At 37.5% G+C, this 21,389-nt stretch overlaps 1 protein-coding gene across 1 annotated transcript; it reads left to right on the top strand.

Annotated features, from left to right (window-relative positions):
* Positions 1-857: 857 nt before the first annotated feature.
* SLC30A6 (solute carrier family 30 member 6) lies at positions 858-19,772 on the top strand. Its single transcript, XM_015816497.1, has 14 exons — positions 858-903; positions 3,679-3,765; positions 5,093-5,177; positions 6,069-6,111; positions 7,035-7,100; positions 9,756-9,836; positions 10,074-10,109; positions 11,907-12,001; positions 13,792-13,840; positions 16,299-16,418; positions 16,508-16,610; positions 17,965-18,012; positions 18,796-18,864; positions 19,072-19,772. The coding sequence occupies exons 1-14, from the start codon at positions 901-903 to the stop codon at positions 19,567-19,569; spliced, it is 1,383 nt and encodes a 460-aa protein (XP_015671983.1). The 5' UTR covers positions 858-900; the 3' UTR covers positions 19,570-19,772.
* Positions 19,773-21,389: the final 1,617 nt, after the last annotated feature.

Here is a 21,389-nt window from a genome sequence, read left to right as displayed (position 1 = left end):
TCTTCCATTGGTGTCCCCTAATTACGCTGAACTACAGTTCCTTAGAATTCCCAGGGATCTGACTGGAAATTATAAGACTGAAGTCCAACACATATGGAGCGGGCTGGGTTAATAATAATACTAATAAATAAATAAATAAATAAAATAATAATAATTAATAATAATAATAGTAAAGTTGGAAGGGACCTTGGAGGTCATCAAGTCCAGCCCCCTGCTCAGGCAGGAAACCCTATACCATTTCGGACAAATGGCTGTCCAGTCTCTTCTCAAAAACTTCCAGTGCTGGAGCATTCACCGCTTCTGGAGGCAGGTGGTTCCACTGGTTAATTGTTCTAACTGTCAGGAAGTTTCTCCTTAGTTCTAGGTTGTGCTGAGGAATTCTGAAGAGTACTGAATCAGGGGCGGGGAACTATGGCCCTTTTATGACTTGTAGACTTCAATTCCCAGAGGGCTGGCTCAGGAATTCTGGGAATAGAAGTCCACAAGTCATTAAAGGGGCCATAGTTCCCCACCTCCGATTTAGATGCCAACTGTGCCCACAGCTCTAATATTTCTACCGTTGCTACAAGGCATTCTTATCACCGTTATCGGACAGCATCCCGAAATAATGAGTTTGTCCCCATCGAGAAATGATCCAATTTAAACTTTATTGGTAGCACCGCAGTAGCGCATGCACTTTCCAAGGCAACGGAACACCGGCACACGCGAATCTCACTCTCTGCCTCGACTGGGGACGAGCGTGGAGCCGAGGGCGGAACGAGGCCGCCGCGTCACTTCCTGTTTAGTTCCGGGGTTGGCCAATTACACGTCAAGCTAATTCGACTCCTACCGTACTCCTTTCTTTGGTGACAGGAGACGCCCGCCTCTTCCGGCCCCGTTGGGAGCCGCTCGTTCCGCAACATGGTGAGTTCCCATCTTGGGGGGGCGGTTGAGGGCCTTGGACGCTGCGTGGCGAGTCGGTGTCAAACGTGGTGCAGCCGCGAGAGGGATGCTAGGGGGGGGGGGGAAGACATTGACACCGGCTTCCCAGTTCTGGAAAGGGGGCGACCTCCCTGCAGCAGGGAAGGGTGGCTGTCAAGGCTGAGACAGCTTTCCAGGGGGAAGATGCCAAGCTCTTCTGCACAGAAAGCTCCAAGTGTGCAGAAGGCAAAACTTGTTAATCTGCTGCACTGGGAGTCCCGTTTCATTTTAAAAGCGAAAATGTAGGTGGGATGCATGTAGCCCGCTGTATCCGATGTGTGGGGTTTCCCTGGGAAGAGAAGGTGTGGTGCAGTGATTGGAGGGATGGCTTGGCTCAGACTACGGTAGATAGCCCGGAAGTGTTTAATTAGGAATTTGATCAATCAGTAGTCACAAGTAGTTGTTTTTAATCACATGTCAAGAAAAAGATTTACTTGCCTCCCTTAGCATCGGTATCCTTATACCTCTACGGAAGAGCAAAAGTGTAACTTACTAGTGCAGTGTTTCTCAACCTTGACAATTTTAAGGCATGTGGACTTCAACTCCCAGAATTCCACAGCCAGCATTGCTGGCTGTGGAATTCTGGGAGTTGAAGTCCACATGCCTTAAAATTGTCAAGGTTGAGAAACACTGTGTGAATAAATAAGTACCTGAGGTCTCTGTTCAAGGGACAGGAGCAAACAATGAGCTTGCTGCGTTGTCTGGGTTCAGATCCTTTTTCAGCCATAAAAATCCTGAGGGTATCCATAAGGTGTCTGTTCTCAACCCAATAAATGTTTTGGTGATCATAAAGCCGCCTAAGACTCTTGAGGTTCCTAGGAAATAAATAGGGTAAAAATGCAACGAATGAATATTTTAAAGCTAGCTGGCAATATAGTGGATATAGAAAGTCTATCCAGCCCTGTTAAAATGGCAGGTTTTTGAGATATAAAAAACAAACCAAGATAAACCACTTCAGATTTTTTTCCACCTTTAATGTAACCTGTAAGCTTTCAATTGAAAAACAAATCTTTTTAAGGGGGAAAAATAAAAAAAAGTACAATAATGTGTTTACATAAAGATGCACACTCTTAAACTAATACTTTGTTGAAGCACCTTTTGATTTTATGACAGCATTCAGTCTTTTGGAATAGGGGCCTATCAGCATGGCACATCTTCCTTGAGAAACTTTGCCCACTCTTCCTTGCAAAAGTGCTCCAAATCTGTCAGATTGCAAGGGCATCTCCTGTGCACAGCCCTTTTCAGATCATCCCACAGATTTTAAATCGGATTTAGATCTGGGTTCTGGCTGAGCCATTCCAAACCTTTCATCATCTTTTGGTGAAGCCTTTCTTTTGGAGGTATGCTTTGGGTGTTGTGTTGAAAGTTGAAATGCCTTTTCATCTTCCGCATTTTAGCAGAAGCCTCAAGGTTTTGTGCTAACATTCTGATATTAGGAACTGTTCATAATTCCCTCCACCTTAATTAAAGGCCCAGTTCCAGCTGAAGAAAAGCAACCATAAAGTATAATGCTGCCATCACCATGCTTCAATGTGGGTATGGTGCACTTTTGGTGATGCGCAGTGTAGTTTTTCCGCCAAACATACTTTTGGAACTATGGCCAAAAAGTTCAACACTGACCTCATCAGACCATAACACATTTTTCTCTCATGCTTTTGTTAGACTTGATGTAGTTTTTTGCAAAATGTAGCCAGGCTTGGATCTTTTTCTTTGTAAGAAAAGGCTTCCATCTTGCTGTCCTATCCCACAGCCTAGACATATGTAACCACAGGAGATATTGTAACATGTAGTATACAACCAGTACTTGCCAGAAATTCCTGCAACTCCTTTAATATTGCTGTAGTCCTCTTGGCAGCCTCTCAGAAGAGTTTTCTTGTTTTTTAATCAATTTTGGAGGTTCATACAGTTCTTGGTAATGTCACTGTTGGGCCATATTTTCTCCACTTGTTAATGACTGTCTTCATTGTGTTTCATGGTATATCCAATGCTTTGGAATTTTTTTGTACCATTCTTCTGAAATGAGATCCTTTTATACTTTGTAAGTTCTTTTTACAGACCGTAGCTTTTGCTGTAAGTCAGGGGTCTTCAAAATTGGCTCTTTTATGACTTGTGGATCCTCAGCCAGCATGCCTGGCTGAGGAATTCTGGGAGTTGAAGTCCACAAGTCATAAAAGGGCCAAGTTTGAAGACCCCTGCTGTGAGAGGTAACTGAGTAAATATCAGAAAAATCTTACTAGTACAGCTGATCCTTATATGAGCTTGATCAAAGGTACCTTAATTGATGGCAGGTGTGTACTGACTACTATTTATGATTAGTTTGAATGTGATTGGTTAATTCTGAATACAGCCACATCCCTACTTATAAGAGGGTATGCACACTTATGCAGCCCCATTAATCTAGTATTTATTATTTCTTCCCCCCCCCCAAAAAAAATGTCAGTTTGTTTTTCATTTGAATTGTAGAGCTTATGTTTGCATTAAAGGTGGAAAAATTCTGAAGTGATTTATCTTGGGGGGTTTTTTACATCTCAAAACCTGGCATTTTAATAAGGGTAAGGCACACTTTTTATATAGGGTGTATATATTAGTGGATTTACCTTCAGTGAATGTTTTGTTACTTTTTAAAAGTTAGCAAGCATGTAGAAATCAAGTTCATGATTTGGAATGTTAGAAAAGAATAGAAAATTCAGTAAACAACTTTTGGTACCTTGTTTGTAGGGAACAATATATTTGTTTCGCAAATCACAGCGATCTCTTCTTGGCAAGTTAACACAGGAATTTAGAACAGTAGCTGCTGATAGAAGGGTAAGTGTTTTCATTTACTGGCAAGAAAACATTTTAATTCATAGAGACTTATTTTTTAAAGAGTCTTATATATATGTATACAGAATCAATGACTCTGATTTGTTCCTCTATCACTTTTAACCTATTTCATGTTCCAGTTACTCTCCCATACTTTCCTTATATTTGTTTCTTTGTTACTGTTAAACTTTTTAATTTATTCTTGTAAATTGCATAATAACTCTAACTTCTATGTTATGAGATGCATCTAACATACTATTATTAAGCAATATTGTAGGATAGAGAGATTGAAATATGCTTAATATCTATAAGTATGCCTTTGACATGGAAGTGGGTTTTGCTGATGGGAAGCATGTTGAGATTTTATTCTTATTTTCTGGAATTTTCTAATATGATTTAATTCTGTTTTCATTATGTTTATAATATTTTATAGTTATTCCTTTTAGCCCTGTTGAATGTTATGTGCTGATGAGAAGGTAGAATGTCAGTCTGACAAATAAACAAATGGGGAAAAAGTTCCAGTCAGTATTTTCTCTATTAGTTGTGAATATCTGAGATTTAGCTTTTTCTGTTTGTTATATCATTTAGTTTATATCTACAGTATGTGTGTGTGTTTTTGACTTTTAGACTTTTCCTTGTCAATAGTGCAGCTGTCAACCTGTATTTGTTTTATTTTTATTGAGTTTGATTAACAAATACAGTAGTATTCTGTGCCAAAGAACTCTGTGTAGTGCTGAAGAGAAAAAGCTGTTGCGCTTAATTGTACAGGTAGCCCTTGACTTGTTCATTTAGTGACTGTTTGGAGCTGTAATAGCACTAAAATAAAGTGACTTACGGCCAGTCCTCACACTTATAGCCATCTCAGCAGCCATATGGTCACAAGGTCAAAATGTGGGTGCTTGGCAACTGGCATGTATTTACAGTATCCTAAGGTCATGTGATTTCCAATTATGACCTTCCTAGTAGGCTTCCAACAGTCCAAGTCAATGGGGGAAGCTGGATTCACTAAACTGTAGTGATTCAGTTAACTGTGGCAAAAAAAGTTGTAAAATTGGGTACAACTCACTTAACAATCACCTTGCTTAGCAAGAGAAATTCTGGTTCCAATAGTAATAAATCGAGGACTACTTGTCGTTCAATAAATCACTATTTGAAAAATTATGAATACATTGATCCTACATTATGCTCTGGCATTCTTTCTTCAGCAAAGAGATTAAAGCCATGGGAAATGTGAGCTTAATGTTCAGTATTTTATCTGAGGATTATAGAGTTTTCCCCCCCCCAGTAATACCTACTTTATTAAACTTGTTTCCACTGTTGTTATTTACAGTCATGGAAGATCTTGTTGTTTGGTGCAATAAATATAATATGCACTGCGTTCCTGCTTATGTGGTGTAGTTCTACAAACAGCATAGGTATGTTATCCTTTTAATGAGATGATTGTAGATATACAAAAGTGGTTTAATATTGACACAAAAATGGTTATATCTGTGAGTGTCATTGATTCCTCTTATTTTTTTTACTGTTTTCTGTTCCTAAAGTCATTCTTGTCACTTATTTGATGATTTCTTTATTCAAACTGTAAAAAGCTATTAAGATGAAGCAAAATTAATTCTACTAAATGTAAAACTCTGTTTACATTTATTGATGTTTACAATTCTATTAAATGGATGCACATGCATTATGATGACAATATTGCAACCACAGAGAGCCCTTGCATAATGACTGAATTTGGAACTGGAACTTCCATCTCTAAATCATGTGTTTGTAAGACGCAATGTGATTTATGCCTGCATTGCTTATGATGGCAATCCTTGCAGTCCCCAGTTGCCATTGTTAATTCAGGATCATGGGTCATTAAATGAGCATCTCTTCACAAAATCCTGCTGGCTTTTAACAACCAGTGAGTGTGAAAGCTGGCAGGAAATTGCAATTCCCAAATAGCTTGCAAGCAGACTGGCAGGCAGGAAGTGGCTGCTAATGCATGGGGAAAGATGCGTGAATGGCTAGAGAAGCAATTATGCCATTCGCAATAACACCTGCAAATTCCCACACAAAATTCACAAAACAACCCCAACCCTCTGATGGATTCCACCCTACAAAAAAAGGCCTAGAGGCCTAAACAACTTCCTTGATGTGTTTTGTGATTTATTTGGTAGATGCATGTTTATTACATAGAAAATTGCATAAAGCCCAACAATTGTTTATTAAAAGCAACAGTACCTTTATTTACTTAAAGGCAGGTAAACTAAAATATTTTCATCATTTGTTCATGGGACAGTAAAATGGTCATCTTCTTTCCACAGCTTTAACTGCATATACCTATCTAACAATCTTTGATCTTTTCAGGTATGTTCCCTTTTTTAAATTCCTAAGTTAATTTTGTAACACTTGTGAAAAAATTATCATTTTATCCAAATCTATGGGTTATGGTAAAAAGCTTTTAATATTCCCTAATAAATCCTGTTTCTGTTAGTAGGCAAGATGTGGTCCCATTTATATCTACTCAGAATTAAATCCCATGGAATTAAGTGGAAAGGATTGCCAGATATGTGATATAGGATTGCAGCCTAAGTGACTTTTCATTGCATAGGAGACAAGTCCATAAAAACGGTTCCCATTGTTTTCTAATGTCACACACAGCTCAGAAATAGACATTTTTCAAATGAGATTTAAGCATGCTTAAGTCCCATTATGACAGCAGTATATATTTTCTTGCATTACGTTCTAAAAGTACCATTACTTTTTGCAACTCAGATGAGATTTATCTTAAATCTTTTCCATTTTATTCAGTCCTAAACAATAGCGGTGTCAATATTGATGGTGCCAGGAGGACAGGACAGGACAGGAGATCATTTTACTTTCAGCCAAATCTAGTCAGTATTAATAGGAACCCTGCAAGTGGGATATTAATGAATAACGTTGTTATGTCTTTAATCCCACTGTTGTTTTCTATGCAACTTGATGGTAAAACTATTTGCCTTTAAATATCTCTTATTTAACGTAGGCTAGGTCAGGAAACCACTGGATATCTACTAGTTTTAGAAACCACTGGAACTCTACTATATTACTGCAAGGTATAATAACAGAAACAAAGATTCAGTTTTCATATAATGCCCTCCCTTTCAGTAGGCTGTTAAACTAAGGACTTATTTTGTTATTGGCTATTCCTCAATATGTTAAATGACAATTGAATTTTGAAATGCTGAATTTATTTTATATAATTTTTCATAGCTAGATTTCTCTTAATTTTCATTCCCTTTTTTATTTAGCTTAATAACATGCTTCATAAGTTATTGGGTAATGATGAAGAAACCAAGTTCCTCTTATTCATTTGGGTAAGTTGGATAATTAGTATTTGTTGGTTTTTTGAAAATATTATTTTACTATGAAATAAACATGTTATTAATTTATTAAATCAATGTTTGTTTATAAAGAGATTTTATAAGTTGAAGAAAATTGTAATGTGCACATTAAAAGTGCACATATGTAATGTTTAATTCTATGCTGAATTATGTCCAAGAAATTAGAGGATGCTAATTTGAAATATGCATACTACATTCATTTGATCGAATATGAAACTACTACCCAGAAATCACCAGTCTCTGGTTGATAGAACAGATCAGACTTTGTGGAGTTTTATGGTAGTCTCTGGGCCCTTACATAGTTTTACTCTCTTTATGGAAGTAACTCATTCTTGTCACATAAGGGGAAAAGTGCATTTTTCAATTTTCGAGAATTTTACCTCTTTCACTGGAAGTGTTTAATGTAATCTGTATTTTTGAAATCTCTGATGTCTTGGGGTTCAAACTCTGTAGCTAAATTATCTGGAAAAGATAATCAGCGAACGAATCAGCGTACACCTAGAGGCAAATAAAGTCATTACCAAAAGCCAACATGGCTTTGTCAAAAACAGACCATGCCAGACAAATCTTACTGCATGCTTTGACCAGGTGACAAAATTAGTGGACCAGAGGAATGCTGTGGATATAATTTTGTGGTGGCCATCTATGCTGAAATGCATTCAGTCTTAGTTCTATAAGCCCCCCCCCCGCATGGCCTGAGAGGAACAGTGAGGCTCCTCCAGTGGACCATGCCTTGGCACTTGCCCTGGCCCCACCCCCTTCTGCCAGAGACCCTCAGATCTATCCCACTCCTTATTGCATTCTTTGACCAAGTGACAAAATTAGTGGATCAGAGGAATGCTGTGGATATAATTTACTTGGACTTCAGTAAGGCATTTATTTGATAAAGTAGATCACAACCTACTACTCGATAAGATAGAAAAATGTGGGTTAGACAGCATCACAACCAGATGGATTCGTAGCTGGCTGACCGGTCGTACTCAGCATGTGGTCCTCAATGGAACTGCATCTACATGGAGGAAAGTGTGTAGTGGGGTGCCCCAGGGCTCTGTTCTAGGCCCATGCTCTTCAACATCTTCATCAATGATTTGGACGAGGGGATAGATGGGGAACTCATCAAATTTGCGGATGACACCAAGCTGGCAGGAATAGCCAACACTCCAAAAGACAGGCTTAAGATACAGGAGGACCTGGACAGACTTGAACACTGGGCGCTATCTAACAAAATGAAATTCAATGGTGAAAAAAGTAAGGTTCTACATTTAGGCAAGAAAAACCAAATGTACAGGTATAGTATAGGGGGTACCTTGCTCAATAATAGTAACTGTGAGAGGGATCTCGGAGTCCTAGTGGAAAATCACTTAAATATGAGCCAGCAGTGTGCTGCAGCTGCCAAAAAAGCCAACACAGTGCTGGGCTGCATTAACAGAGGGATAGAATCAAGATCACGTGAAGTATTAATACCACTTTACAATGCCTTGGTAAGGCCACACTTGGAATACTGCATCCAGTTTTGGTCACAGCGATGTAAAAAAGATGTTGAGACTTTAGAAAGAGTACAGAGAAGAGCAACAAAGATGATTAGGGGCCTGGAGGCTAAAACGTATAAGGAACGGTTGCTGGAATTGGGTATGTCTAGTTTAACAAAGAGAAGGACGAGAGGGGACATGATAGCAGTGTTCCAATATCTCAGGGGCTGCCACAAAGAAGAGGGAATCAAGCTATTCTCCAAAGCGCCTGAAGGCAGGACAAGAAGCAACCAATGGAAACTAATCAAGGAGAGAAGCAACTTAGAACTAAGGAAAAATTTCCTGACAGAACAATTAATTAAAGCTCTAATATGCACATTTCTGTTTCAATTAGGAATAGTAAAACTGGTGTCTGTAGACCATCTCCTTTTAGAGCCATTTTATTTTATCTGTCATAACAAGATTTTATAACCTTCTCTTGTCATACAAATGTATTATGCAAGCTACTTATATGAATTAAATTTACATTATAAAATATAACAAGAATAACAACAATATAAGTACCAAATTGCAACAAACAAAGAAGTACGTCCATACTGTTGCTGAGATAACTGTATGGGCATCTTTGTGAAGTTCGCAACAGTTGAGCTAAACCTAAGTTAACACTTTTTCTCTTATTCAGCCTTTGCAAATTCATTATGAACAGACAGCAGAGAATACATAGTTTTTCATCAACAGGAGTAGCATAAAATAGTCCTATCTGCCACAAAGCTAAAATTAAGCTAATCCAAACTTTAGGGTGCTCAACATGTGTTTTTTTTTGGAATTTACATGTAAAATCAGAACTGTTCATCGTTGGTTCTCCCTAACAAAGACACCCTGATTGCTAGATGGCATGAATTAAAACATGGAACTTAATAGAACGGAATAATTCCAAAATACATGGAAATTATCCAGCTCCCAAATTATCTGGCCTTCCATTAACATACTGCTAACATTAAAAATGTTTTTAATAAAAAAATAACAGCAAAAATAAATAACACATGTTAATTTTCTAAGCATACTTTCTTGTACCCATCCCAATTAATGCATTTTAGTTTCTGATTAATATTCTTTTTATTTGTAGTGATTTTTAAATGCTTAATTTTCCAAACTGCAGATTTGAGAGATTTGAAGTCCTAGCAGTATTTGCTTCTACGGTTCTTGCACAACTTGGAGCACTCTTTATACTTAAAGAAAGGTAGGAATGCCCCTTCCTTGTGCTTATATGTACCTGTTTAATCATTGTCAACGATAACAATATTTCCAGTGCTAGAACACTTATTTTAAAAACCAGCAGTTCCAAAGGATAGTGTGATGTTTTATCTGCAGTGAATCTTATAGACTTGCTGGTGCATGCAGGGTTATATATGTGACTAACAGATTTCTAAATAGAAATAAGTGTTGACTGTAAAGATAACATTCTTGTGTCTTTCAGTGCTCAACGATTTCTTGAACAACCAGAGATTCATACGTAAGCATTTATAATTAAATAACAGTAAATATTACAAGTATATAAAGTTTGCATAATTAATAAGGCCATTAGTACATTACCTTATTTAAAGCAGAAAACTGAAAATGATATTACGCTGTCAAGACTTTCAGGTCATTGGCAAAAATCCACTTGAATTTGCTGATCTTGAATACTTATTTAATACAAATGGATTTTATAGAGAGATAACTTTAAATCATACACACAATGAATTGGGCAGAAGTCTTTTAAAAAGGTTGTGTCTGATGTATATTAAATAGTAAAAGCTTAAATTTAATGTACACGTAGCCCTCGTTATCTGTAATTTCACCTATAGTTTTGGGTTCCATGGCTACTACAAGAAATGTAAAATTTTTCTTTTATTTGTCTGAAAGCTGTGAGGGTTTGGATGGGAGACAACTCGTTAAATTTGAATCCTAGTAAGACAGAGTTACTGTTTGTCCATCAAAGTGCTCTGGAAGCTCCAGTATATCTCTTGAGGAGCCCACAAATTGAGCTCCTACTTAATCAGCAAGTAGAAACCACAGACAGTGGAACCCTTGGCCAACTTTGGCTAGTGTGCCAGTTGGAGCTCTACCTGTTTACTTAAATACTGCAACACACTCTATGTGGGGTTGCCTTTAAAGACCATTTGGAAGCTTCAGTTGGCCAAAAATGCAGTGGGCCTGTGTACTATTTTACACTTGCCAGTGGGACTATATTACACCTCTGCTACAGACCCTGCATTGCCTTCCTCTCGGGCTGTTGTTGCAATTTAAAGTATTGATGTTAACATAGAAAGGGCCTCTATGACTTGGCCCTAAGTTACATTCTTGTTCACCCACTAGAATGGGGGTTTGCTTATTTAGTCTCAAGAATCCCATCAGTAAGTGCTTCCCCATTTTCAACAGGGACAGAAGGCTAAGATGCTGCTTTTCCACGAAAAGTGTCATCCTCTCTAGAATGGCCTCCCACCGCCATGTAGGCTGACTCCAACTCTGGCTGCCATCCAGAAGCAGTTGAAAAATGATCTCTTCTGAAGGGCTATTGAAATTTGAGGTCTAGTTTTTGAGTTTTGTAGTTTTTGTAAGTTGCAGGGTTTTTATGATTGTAGCTGGACCCATGGATGTTTTTTATTTATTTATTTATTTATTAAATTTGTATACCGCCCATCACATCTCAGTGACTCTAGCGGGCTTACAGCAGGGGTCCCCCCCAATCCTTGGGCTGCGGCCCATTTGAAACTGGCCCGTGCAAGTGGCAGGTGAACGTGCGTACGAAGCTCCATTTGTGTGAGTGGCAAGTGCTCAAGCTTGCGTAAATGGAATTGCGCACACTCACACATGTGCCTGCCATTCACACAGAACCATTCCCTCTCCCCACCCCACCCCCGCCGGTCCGCCAAGCTGGAAAGGTTGGGGACCGCTGGTTTACAGCAAAATAAAAAGATAATACAAGACAAGTAAAGATTAAGATAGATTAAAGACTAAAAACCAACAGAACAGGTGACATGAGGGTGGGCATCTCTCTATTAAAGGCTCATGCATTCCCATAAAACCTCTGAAAGTCCTGTACAGCAGCACAGAAATGTAATAAATAAATATGTAGTTTATTTCTCTCTCAGCTAATAAGTTTCTCTTATTTACATAAGAGTTGTATATAACAGCAAATCAAGTTAACTTTTTTTTTTTTTAAAAAAATACTGTAGTTAAATGGAGCCTAATGGTAATGAAGAATAATTAGCCTAACTATTCTTTGTACCTGATGATATGCTATATTGACAAAGATATTTTTTTTTAGGGGTCGATTGCTGGTTGGTACCTTTGCAGCACTCACTTTCAACTTGTTTACAATGCTTTCGATTAAGAATAAACCATTTGCTTATGTGTCTGAAGGTACATAATGAAAATTTTGAAAAGAATATATATATATATATATTTAATTTAATAAAAGCTAAAAAAGTGATATATTAATTAGTAGCCAAACGATATTTGTTGTCGCTAATCCCACAACTTCCATCCCTTAAATCAGTGTTTCTCAACCTTGACAATTTTAAGGCATGTGGACTTCAACTCCCAGAATTCCACAGCCAGCAATGCTGGCTGTGGAATTCTGGGAGTTGAAGTCCACATGCCTTAAAATTGTCAAGGTTGAGAAACACTGCCTTAAATCTTTGATAACACATAGAAGGACTAAGAAGAAACTAGAGGTGTAGCAGAGGCTTCCTCATTTTCAATGCTTTAGAAAATGTGAAAAAGGGTGGCAGTATTTCCTCTATGGAAGAGTTTTCTGTTTTTATGTTCCCCAACTGCACTGCAGATGATAACTCCTTGCCTGGGGATCTCTGCGCTGCTGGTCTTTCTCTTTTGATGGACTTGATTTTGGAAACTGTCTTATCTAGATGATCTGGCTTCATGTAAAAAACATGGTTATGTTTATACTGAGCTGTGCAACTGACTTTGGATTTCTACATCTGCGTATCTGAAATGTTAAGAGTTGCAAGATCTGGACGGGCCCGCAAGCCCTCCACCCCAAAGCGTGGCTGATTCTAAGAGAGAGAAAAGGCAACAAGAGGAAGTACAGGTACTCCTTGACTTATGATCACAATTTCAGTTGTTAGGCATCGAGGTTGTTAAATGAGCCACAGCTCATTTTATGACCTTTTCTGCCATGGTTTTTAAGAGAATCACTGCAGCTGTTAAGTGAATCACACAGCTATTAAGTGAACCCAGCTTCCCCCATTGATTTGCTTCTCAGAGGCCAGCTGGGAAGGTGACATATAGGGATCACATGACCCTGGGATGCTGCAACCATCGTAACTATATGCTGGTTGCCTAAGTGCCTGAATGTTGATCATGTGACCGTGGGGATGCTGCAACGATCATAAGCGCAAGGATTGGTCATAAGTCAGTTTTCAGTGCTGCTGTAACTTCAGACAGTTGCTAAATGGATGATTGTAGGTTGAGGACTACCTGTAATTTTGGCTTGTTGCCCTAATCAGTGTAATCTTCTTTCAGTCCTTAATAATGCAATTTGTGCAAATTCTTTAAAAGAAAAAAAAATATATGAAGAACTTTTAGGAGCCTCGTATGCCCTTTCATGTCCCATCCCAAATTCTTTCTGACCTAATGGTGCACTATTCAAATTCTTCAGGATCTTGTGTTTAATCGTAATGTAACTCAAATGTGTGATTTGGATGGCAGCTTAGTCTTGGAATAGTATCTACAAATAATCCTTGACTTTCAAGCTCTAATAATCTTACTCAATTGTACTTGTGATTTTGGTTAACAGTATTTTGAAAATATAATAACCATGCTGGCATTATAATTGAATAAAGTCATTTATGTCTTTATTTTTAGTGCAGTTTGACCATAATATAAAATTGTGCTTTCAATTAGCAGAATAATATGTTGTTTATTTAATTTAAATTTACCTTTAGGCTGATTTTAAAGGTAGAACTTCCTTTAAATATACACTGTAGTAAAACAATAATCAGAAAGGGAATTCCATTTACCCAGTGCTCCAGAAATACATTTTTTTTAAAAAAAGTCAATGAATTCTTAGAGGGTTGTTGGCTTTTTTTGATGGTGGGGAGGTAATTTGCACAGATTTGAGCAGGATTATATTAGACTTATGATATTTTGAATGTTATGTCAATAATGAACAATCACACTTCTCTCTGCAGCTGCAAGTACAAGTTGGCTTCAGGAACATGTTGCAGATCTCACTAGGAGGTAAATAAAAAGAAAGACATTCTAAATCAGAGTGTGCAATCTTCTTTGGCATGATGGGTATATTTCAGATTTTGAGATTGGGCTGCGGTGCTCTCCATAGACAGGAGAGACGTTTTTATTAACAAAATGAGTCCATTGTTAAAACACCCATCAGATAGATGAATGATGAGGTAGTTCCTTGTCATAGTTTAAAAGTGATCATTCTGAAACTTTAGGACACTTGTTTTCAATCTTGGCAACTTTAAGATGTGTGGACATCAACTTCCAGAATTCCACCCTGAGCATTCTTGCCAAGTTTGAAAAACATTGCTGTAGGACTTTATGTAGCCTCAAACTTCTTTTTTTCTGCCTCTTATGGTGTAAAGCACAGGTAAAATAACAACTGCTTTTCCACAGGCCAAGGGGAAAAAATCAAAAACCTCGTTCAGTCCATGAATACAACATAGCTCATTCCAGGTTGTCCCAGTATTGAAGTGTTGGCTCCCCATGCCTCCAAATTCAAGGTGTGGTACTTAGGTTATCCATACCTCTTTTATCTGCTAGATACTTTATCCCACTGCCAGTTTATCTTACCATAGTGTTTATTTTTGCAGATGAGTTTGGTTTTAAAGAAAATCTGGGTTTTAGCTACTCACTATTTTTATTTTCTCAGAATGCTTATAGGTGCTCTAAAGCCATTGTGATGTGAATGTGATGCTAGAGGGTGGTGCTTACTTTAAAGCATGTCAGCTGCTCCCCAAAAAATTGAACATATTTCTAAAAATGAGTTGTTAAGCAGAGATGGTGTTTAGAAGGTGACTCTTCATTTACATGTGCATTGGCAATATTAGTTTAGAAACCTAATGTGTTTGCATAGCCAATTGTTCTAGATATTAGCTTGATCTTTGAAAGAGAGATTCCTGGTATGTGTTTTAAGCAATAATAAATTTAAAACACTCAGAAAAAAGCAAACACAATTTTTTAAAAAATGGTTCTTTCTTATGCTCAATTCCTGTAGTTCCCTGAAAGGTTTCTGTTTCTCAGCAACTTGGTGCTGTGACATAGACATAGACAATGAGACAAGCAGCCCAAGTCTTGGCTGTGGGCCACCATGCCATTCTTTTGATTTGCTGCCATCACCAAAATAATATTGTTGGGAATTACTGTGACAATTTGATCTATTGAAATGGCATCTTCCTGTCTTTTTTGTTCATAATCACTCTCTCACAGAAGGGCGTTGATTTGTATTTTTTAAACTTTTCTTTGGAGGGACGGCTAGATAATTTCTGTTGAATATAAAGAAGGTTGATAAATTGTTGTAATCAAAGTCACAGCACAAGAATATGAAAATAATTGAGTTTGCCAAAAGAATATTAGATTAAATTTTGTTCTTTTGTTGGGAGATGGCATGTTCCTTCCCACACATTTATGAGTTAATATGAAAGTCTTAAGTTGTAAAATCAAATAGTACCGAATTTCCTTACAGTCATGTTCCTGTTATCTGATAATATAACATTGGGTACGCAGTCTTAATACATGTTTCTTGAAAAAGACTGTATCACAATCCAACATACAGGTAGTCCTCAACTTACAACCACAACTGAGCCAAAAATATATGTTAAGTGGGAAATTTGTTAAGTGAGTTTTGCCCCATTTATACGTCTTTTCTTGCCACTTAAGTTGAGTGAATCACAACTGTTGTTAAATTAGTAACATGGTTCCTATGTGAACCTGGTTTCCCCATTGATTTTGCTGGTCAGAAGGTCATAAAAGTGGGTCACATGACTCCAGGACCCTGCAACTGTCATAAATGTGAGTCGGTTGTCAAGTATCTGAATGCAAATCACGTGACATTGGAGATGCTACAATGGTCACAACTGTGAAAAATGCTCATAAGTCACTTTTTTCCGTGGCGTAACTTTGGTCACTAAATGAACTGTTGTAAGTCGAGGGCTACCTGTACTAATAAAAACTGCTAAAATACACAGACAGACATGCAGAATGCCTAAAACTGTTCTTAATGTTCAGATAGGATTATAGTGGGGGGGGGATTGTCTTTGGGCACAGATTTAACAATTAATACAAACCTTGGTTGAAGTTGGTCAGACACTAATAGCAGTAGATCAATAGATTAGATCTTTAGTATTTGAATATTATGTAGAGTACTAAAAAAAATCCTGGAATAAGACAATGGAAAAAATACTATTTTAAATATTGGCATACACTTGTAGTGATGAAGAATTGAATTTGATTATATGGTTTCAAACTGTTTTTTTAACTTAGCTCTAGATTGTCTTCTCTTCCAACAGCATTCTAAAATTTCAGATGAAGATTTCTATTACTTGTTTTTTGCATCATAGTTATCCCATTGATAGATTTCAGAGAGCAACTGTAAGAGCTTCTGCCATATGGATAATAAGAGCGTGCTACCTCTCAGCTTTCTCTTTATTCACTAACTGATCTTTATTGTTATTTTTAGCTTGTGCGGTATCATTCCTGGACTGAGTAGCATCTTTCTTCCACGTATGAATCCGTTCATCTTGATTGATCTTGCTGGGGCTTTAGCTCTTTGTATTACATACATGCTAATCGAGATTAAGTAAGTACTCTTGGATGGAATGATAATATTTAATAGGCATTTGGTACTGAAAACAGGAATGCCTATAATGTTATATTTTTCTCTTTCAGTAATTATTTTGCAGTTGATACAGCTTCTGCAGTGGCTATTGCTTTGATGACATTTGGTACTATGTATCCCATGAGTGTCTACAGTGGAAAGGTATTGCTTCAGGTGAGACAAGGAGTTAAAACCTTTGTACTAACAGAGAGTACTGAGTTACTGAGGTCAGCAAAACAGCCACAATAATTTATTCTGCAAAAATTTAAGTATTATTTTTTTAATGACAGAACTTGCTTTATGAACCCTTTCTTGACAATTTGTTATTTAAAAATAAGAGGCTAAGAGCAACTTTACCCTTTATTCCAGCTACCACTAAATAGCTTTCTTTCTACAATGTAACTTCTAACTTTACATGTAGTGCTAATTATCCATTTATTATCTTATTTTCAGGGCTTGGTAATATGGATAACGTTTTGTGGCTTTCAGTTAGCTGTCAGTGTAGAATTGGTTAACTGGAAAGCTAACTTGTATATCCTTTGCAAGAAGGGGATGGAAGGTTTTCCTAGTAAGAAGAGCTGGGGTTAGAAGTTGATAGGAGAAAAAGAAAGATAGCAGACAGGGATGGCTCTCTTTGAAGAGAGATTGATTCTTCTGCTTTCTGAGGGAACAGACAGTAACATTAGCTAATTTAGAATGGACTCTCTGAATACCTAGAGTCCAGACCACTGTGCTTATTTGTACTATAGGTTGCATGTGTACAGTTTATTCTCTCAGTTTATTCTCAATAGACAGCTTGGATTAATATCAACATCTTATATGCAATTAGAATGATAGGTCTGTGCCCAGACGGATCTCCTTCTTGAGGGCTGATTCTTTAATTACATCACCTCCTTTGTCTTGTTATCAGGTTGTTCTGCAGTAATGGTATTCTTGAACATTAGAAAAGTATTGTCCAGACTCAAAGATTGGGGGAAGGCTATCACAAATGATGGCAACTGATCCTGGAGCAGGAAACTGGGTACTCTATCAGGGCACTCTTTAGAGAAGTTGGATGGCAGCTGGCATCAGAAAGGGCCTAGATTTGTCAGGAAGCTAAAAGAATAGGTGGACTATGAGATGGAATGGGTAGGGTTTACTCTACTATAGATGCCAATAACAAAAATGGCTAAATCTCTAGATAAATTCACAGTTAAATAGGTAGATGGCTCATAGTGTTGTTAGATTTTTTTTAAAAAAAATAATAATACCAGGACTTTGCTACAAAAGAACAAATTGTCAAGCACTAACATTGTGATTTAGTATGTCTATATTCAAACGCCGAAAGGATGCTGTTTATGTGAACTCACCCATTCAGCAAAACTTTTTAGAAAATCATATTTGAATAATGTGGCTTTCTTTTAAAAAACACTCACAGAGTGTAGTCAGATGTATTCCTTGTTAATTGCTCACACTTTAACAGGATCCTAATTTCTAATTATGCGATGGCTGAATAAATTACATTATGAAAATGTAAACTTTTTTTTAGACGACACCACCTCATGTGATTGGACAGCTAGATAAACTTATACGAGAGGTAAGTTAATATAAAATGTTTCATATCTATGTAACGATCAGAACTATTCTTTCAATTGTCTACACTCAGAATGAGGTTTCTCTGTGCTCCCAGAGATAGAATCTGAGAGTGCCTTTAGGCAGAATCCCTTTTACTTTAATTGTTGTTGTGACATGTTGAAAAGTTTCTCTTATTCGGTTGAAAAATTTTATGGGATTGCTGGAAAGGACCTGTAAATCACCTTTAAAGCCCTTCATAGCTTGGGGCCAGGTTACCTAAGTCTTCTCCTAGTTGTTTGTATCTGCCCAGTTTCATCAGGCAAGTTGGACATGCTTCAGGTTCTATCAGCCAAGGAATGTCAGCTGTGGGAACCAGGAGACACGCCTTCTCTGCCATAGCCCCTGCCCTCTGGAATATTCTCCCGCATAGTTCATGATAACCACAACTCTGTTGGCCTTTTGCAAGGCCGTGAAGACTTAGTTGTGTGAGTGTGTTAAGGGCCCCAGTTGCTGGCTTTATTAACATCGATAGCAACATTTTTACTTGGTGCCGTATATATTTATTTGGTACTGTTTACATGGTTTTAGTTGTTTTTTATGTTTTGTAAAACATAATGCAATGTTTTATTGCCAAGAGTCACTTGCTGGGATGGATGACTATAGAAATCAAATAAATAAATTGTGGAACACCTCTAATGGTAATCTAAACATGCCTTCTTGTTTATAAAATATGCTAGATCTGTTTGATTAAACTATTACAGTCATATTATTACGATATACAGTATCTTTCTATGTCTTGAACCAGGTTTCTACTTTGGATGGAGTTCTAGAAGTTCGGAATGAACACTTCTGGACATTGGGGTTTGGTTCATTGGTATGTATTTATCCAGTCTAATTGACTTTTTTCTTTAAAAAGCAAGTATGGATAACATAATGAAGAAATACATTCTAATACTTTCTCATCTAGGGACTGCACGATGTTCTAAGTTATTTCAGAAGTATGTTTCTTATTGTGCATTTGTCCCAGCCTATCAGTTTTATATGTCACAGACTGATGAGCTTTTCTTAATTTGTCTTCTAGGCTGGATCAGTTCATGTGAGAATTCGAAGAGATGCCAATGAACAGATGGTGCTTGCACATGTGACAAATCGGCTAAATGCATTAGTATCTATTTTGACTGTTCAAATTTTCAAAGATGACTGGATTAGGCCTACTTTGGCCACCGGACCTATTGGGAACAATATGCTGAATGTTTCAGATCATTACATTATTCCAATGCCACCTCTAAAATCAGCAGAAAATTCTGACCTTGCTACATCCACTCCAACTAAACCAAACAGTCCACCTCCAGAATTTGCTTTTAACACGCCAGGTAAAAATATGAACCCTATCATTCTCATGAACACTCAGGCAAGGCCCTATGGATTGAACTTCAATCATGGAACTGTACCTTACAGCAGTGTCTTCACTCAAGGTTTTGGATTGCCAGGAACGGGAGTAACCCAGGGATTCAGGACTGGCTTCATCAATGTTCCCCAGAGATATGGAACTGGCACTCAAGGTCAATTAAGACCCTAATAAACTGTTTCTATATTTATTGTTCTTAATTACTTCAATTATTTTATTGCTCATTTTTCTACAAGACTGTTTGATTTCCTGGAAACTAATATCAGAAGTTTTCAAAATCATGAAAACGTGCATTCATGGATTGACTTAATTTTTGATGGTTATCCATTTCTGACTGTAAAGCATAGCTTTATAAAAAGTTATTGCAACTGCCTATATTGCTGGTCTTGTAAATAATTTCAGTATAGTATGTGAAAGGAACTCCAGAAAATAACAGTTTTGCAAAGTGTCTATTAACAAAATTATTTTCTTCAAAGTTTGTCTTTGATGTAATCATACAATCATTTTTAAAAGTTATACTTTCTGAACAATGGAAAAATGATTATTTGGCAAGTTCAGCAAGCGCTCCTGAAATTCAGTTTGATATTAAAGTGCTTATGGGTAATCTTGTTTGAGGAGTGCAGAGGAGAACTCAATGAAATATGACAGTGTGGGGAAGACAAGGTGATCCAGCTACCCGTAACTGATTATTAAGAATATTATGCCCAATACATGTCTCACATGCAGAGTTAGTTTTCTGAAAGAAAGATGGCATCAGAGATTTTAAACAGGAACATGTGGACAGTTAGACTTTAGGGACAGGTTTCTCCCCTCCTCCAAGTGCATAGGCCTGAGGGAAAGAGCTATCTTGGGCACCTGATGAGCTGAAAATTCCAGAGAAAGACCTATATCTGTGGTAGAGATCCAAAGAGAGGTTAATTACAGAGGAGAGAAATGGAATTAAGAGCAGAAATGGCGATTAGGAAACAGGGTGAAGCAAGGAAGGTTCTGCCTTTATCTCCATCATCTCCATACCAACATAAATTTCAGGCTGAGGAGAACTGCTGCAGGTGGACCAAATGAAAACAGCATTTGGATTTTCGGAAAGCTGACAAGAAAAGAAATGCTGAAAAATACAGCCCAGAACTGTTGAGCAGTAAAAGCAGCCTGATTTTGTTACCATCCTGAAATAATCTACAATAGGATGGGTTTGTTGATCTAGCAGACTGTTGTAGTTATTTCAGCATTTATTCTTTACAGCCTGATTGAAAGATTGCTTCATTTTAAGCCCTCTTCCTCCTTGATTTTGTGACCCAGAGCTTCTATAGCCTGTGCTATTATTCTTGGTGCATACATATGACCTAGAACAAAAACACTTCACTTGGTTACACAAAATATAATACAGGGGCTTTTCAGGCCTACTGCTAGGGAAGGGATTGAAAAGAATTTGAAAATCCATGCTCTGTAAGTTTTCCCCACCTTGTTAAAACTCATTCTAGGTGAATGGCAGCAAAAGGTTTCACACAGGAGACCTAGTTCATATTTAATGAGCCCATCTGCTTTCCACCAAGAGTGTCAGGTTGAATATGTTTTGTTCTGGTAATAAGCATTTGTGAGTGATGGAGTTGTATACCTACTACTTGCATTGTGTGTTGTAATTGGTTTTCCCTCGGTGACATCTTCCATTTTAATAAAATAAAGGATAGAATGGCCAGTTTGGAACTAATAAAGGTTTCCACTGTGGGAAATCAGAAGCGACTAACTTTTTAAACAGCTTTGGGGAACCCCATTTCTTCAGTAGTAGTGTGGAATTGCTGCCCTTCATCTCTTTTTTTCCAATAAAAAAGGTATCAGTTTACCCTGAGGTTTTCAGTGTAGGCGTGATTACCTTCCCTAGATAGGTTTGTTATTCCTTTATGAACAAAAAGTCCTTTGAAAACTCTTTGATCCATTTCCATTATGAAGTTATAAGAGATTATAGGCAATTTACCTATAGCAAATATAAAGGTATG

Source organism: Protobothrops mucrosquamatus, unplaced genomic scaffold (assembly GCF_001527695.2).
Source record: "Protobothrops mucrosquamatus isolate PMUCROS unplaced genomic scaffold, P.Mucros_1.0 scaffold461, whole genome shotgun sequence".
NCBI classification, from domain to species: domain Eukaryota; kingdom Metazoa; phylum Chordata; class Lepidosauria; order Squamata; family Viperidae; genus Protobothrops; species Protobothrops mucrosquamatus.
Note: the sequence above shows the minus strand (reverse complement) of the source record. Positions and strands in the feature narration are given on the sequence as shown.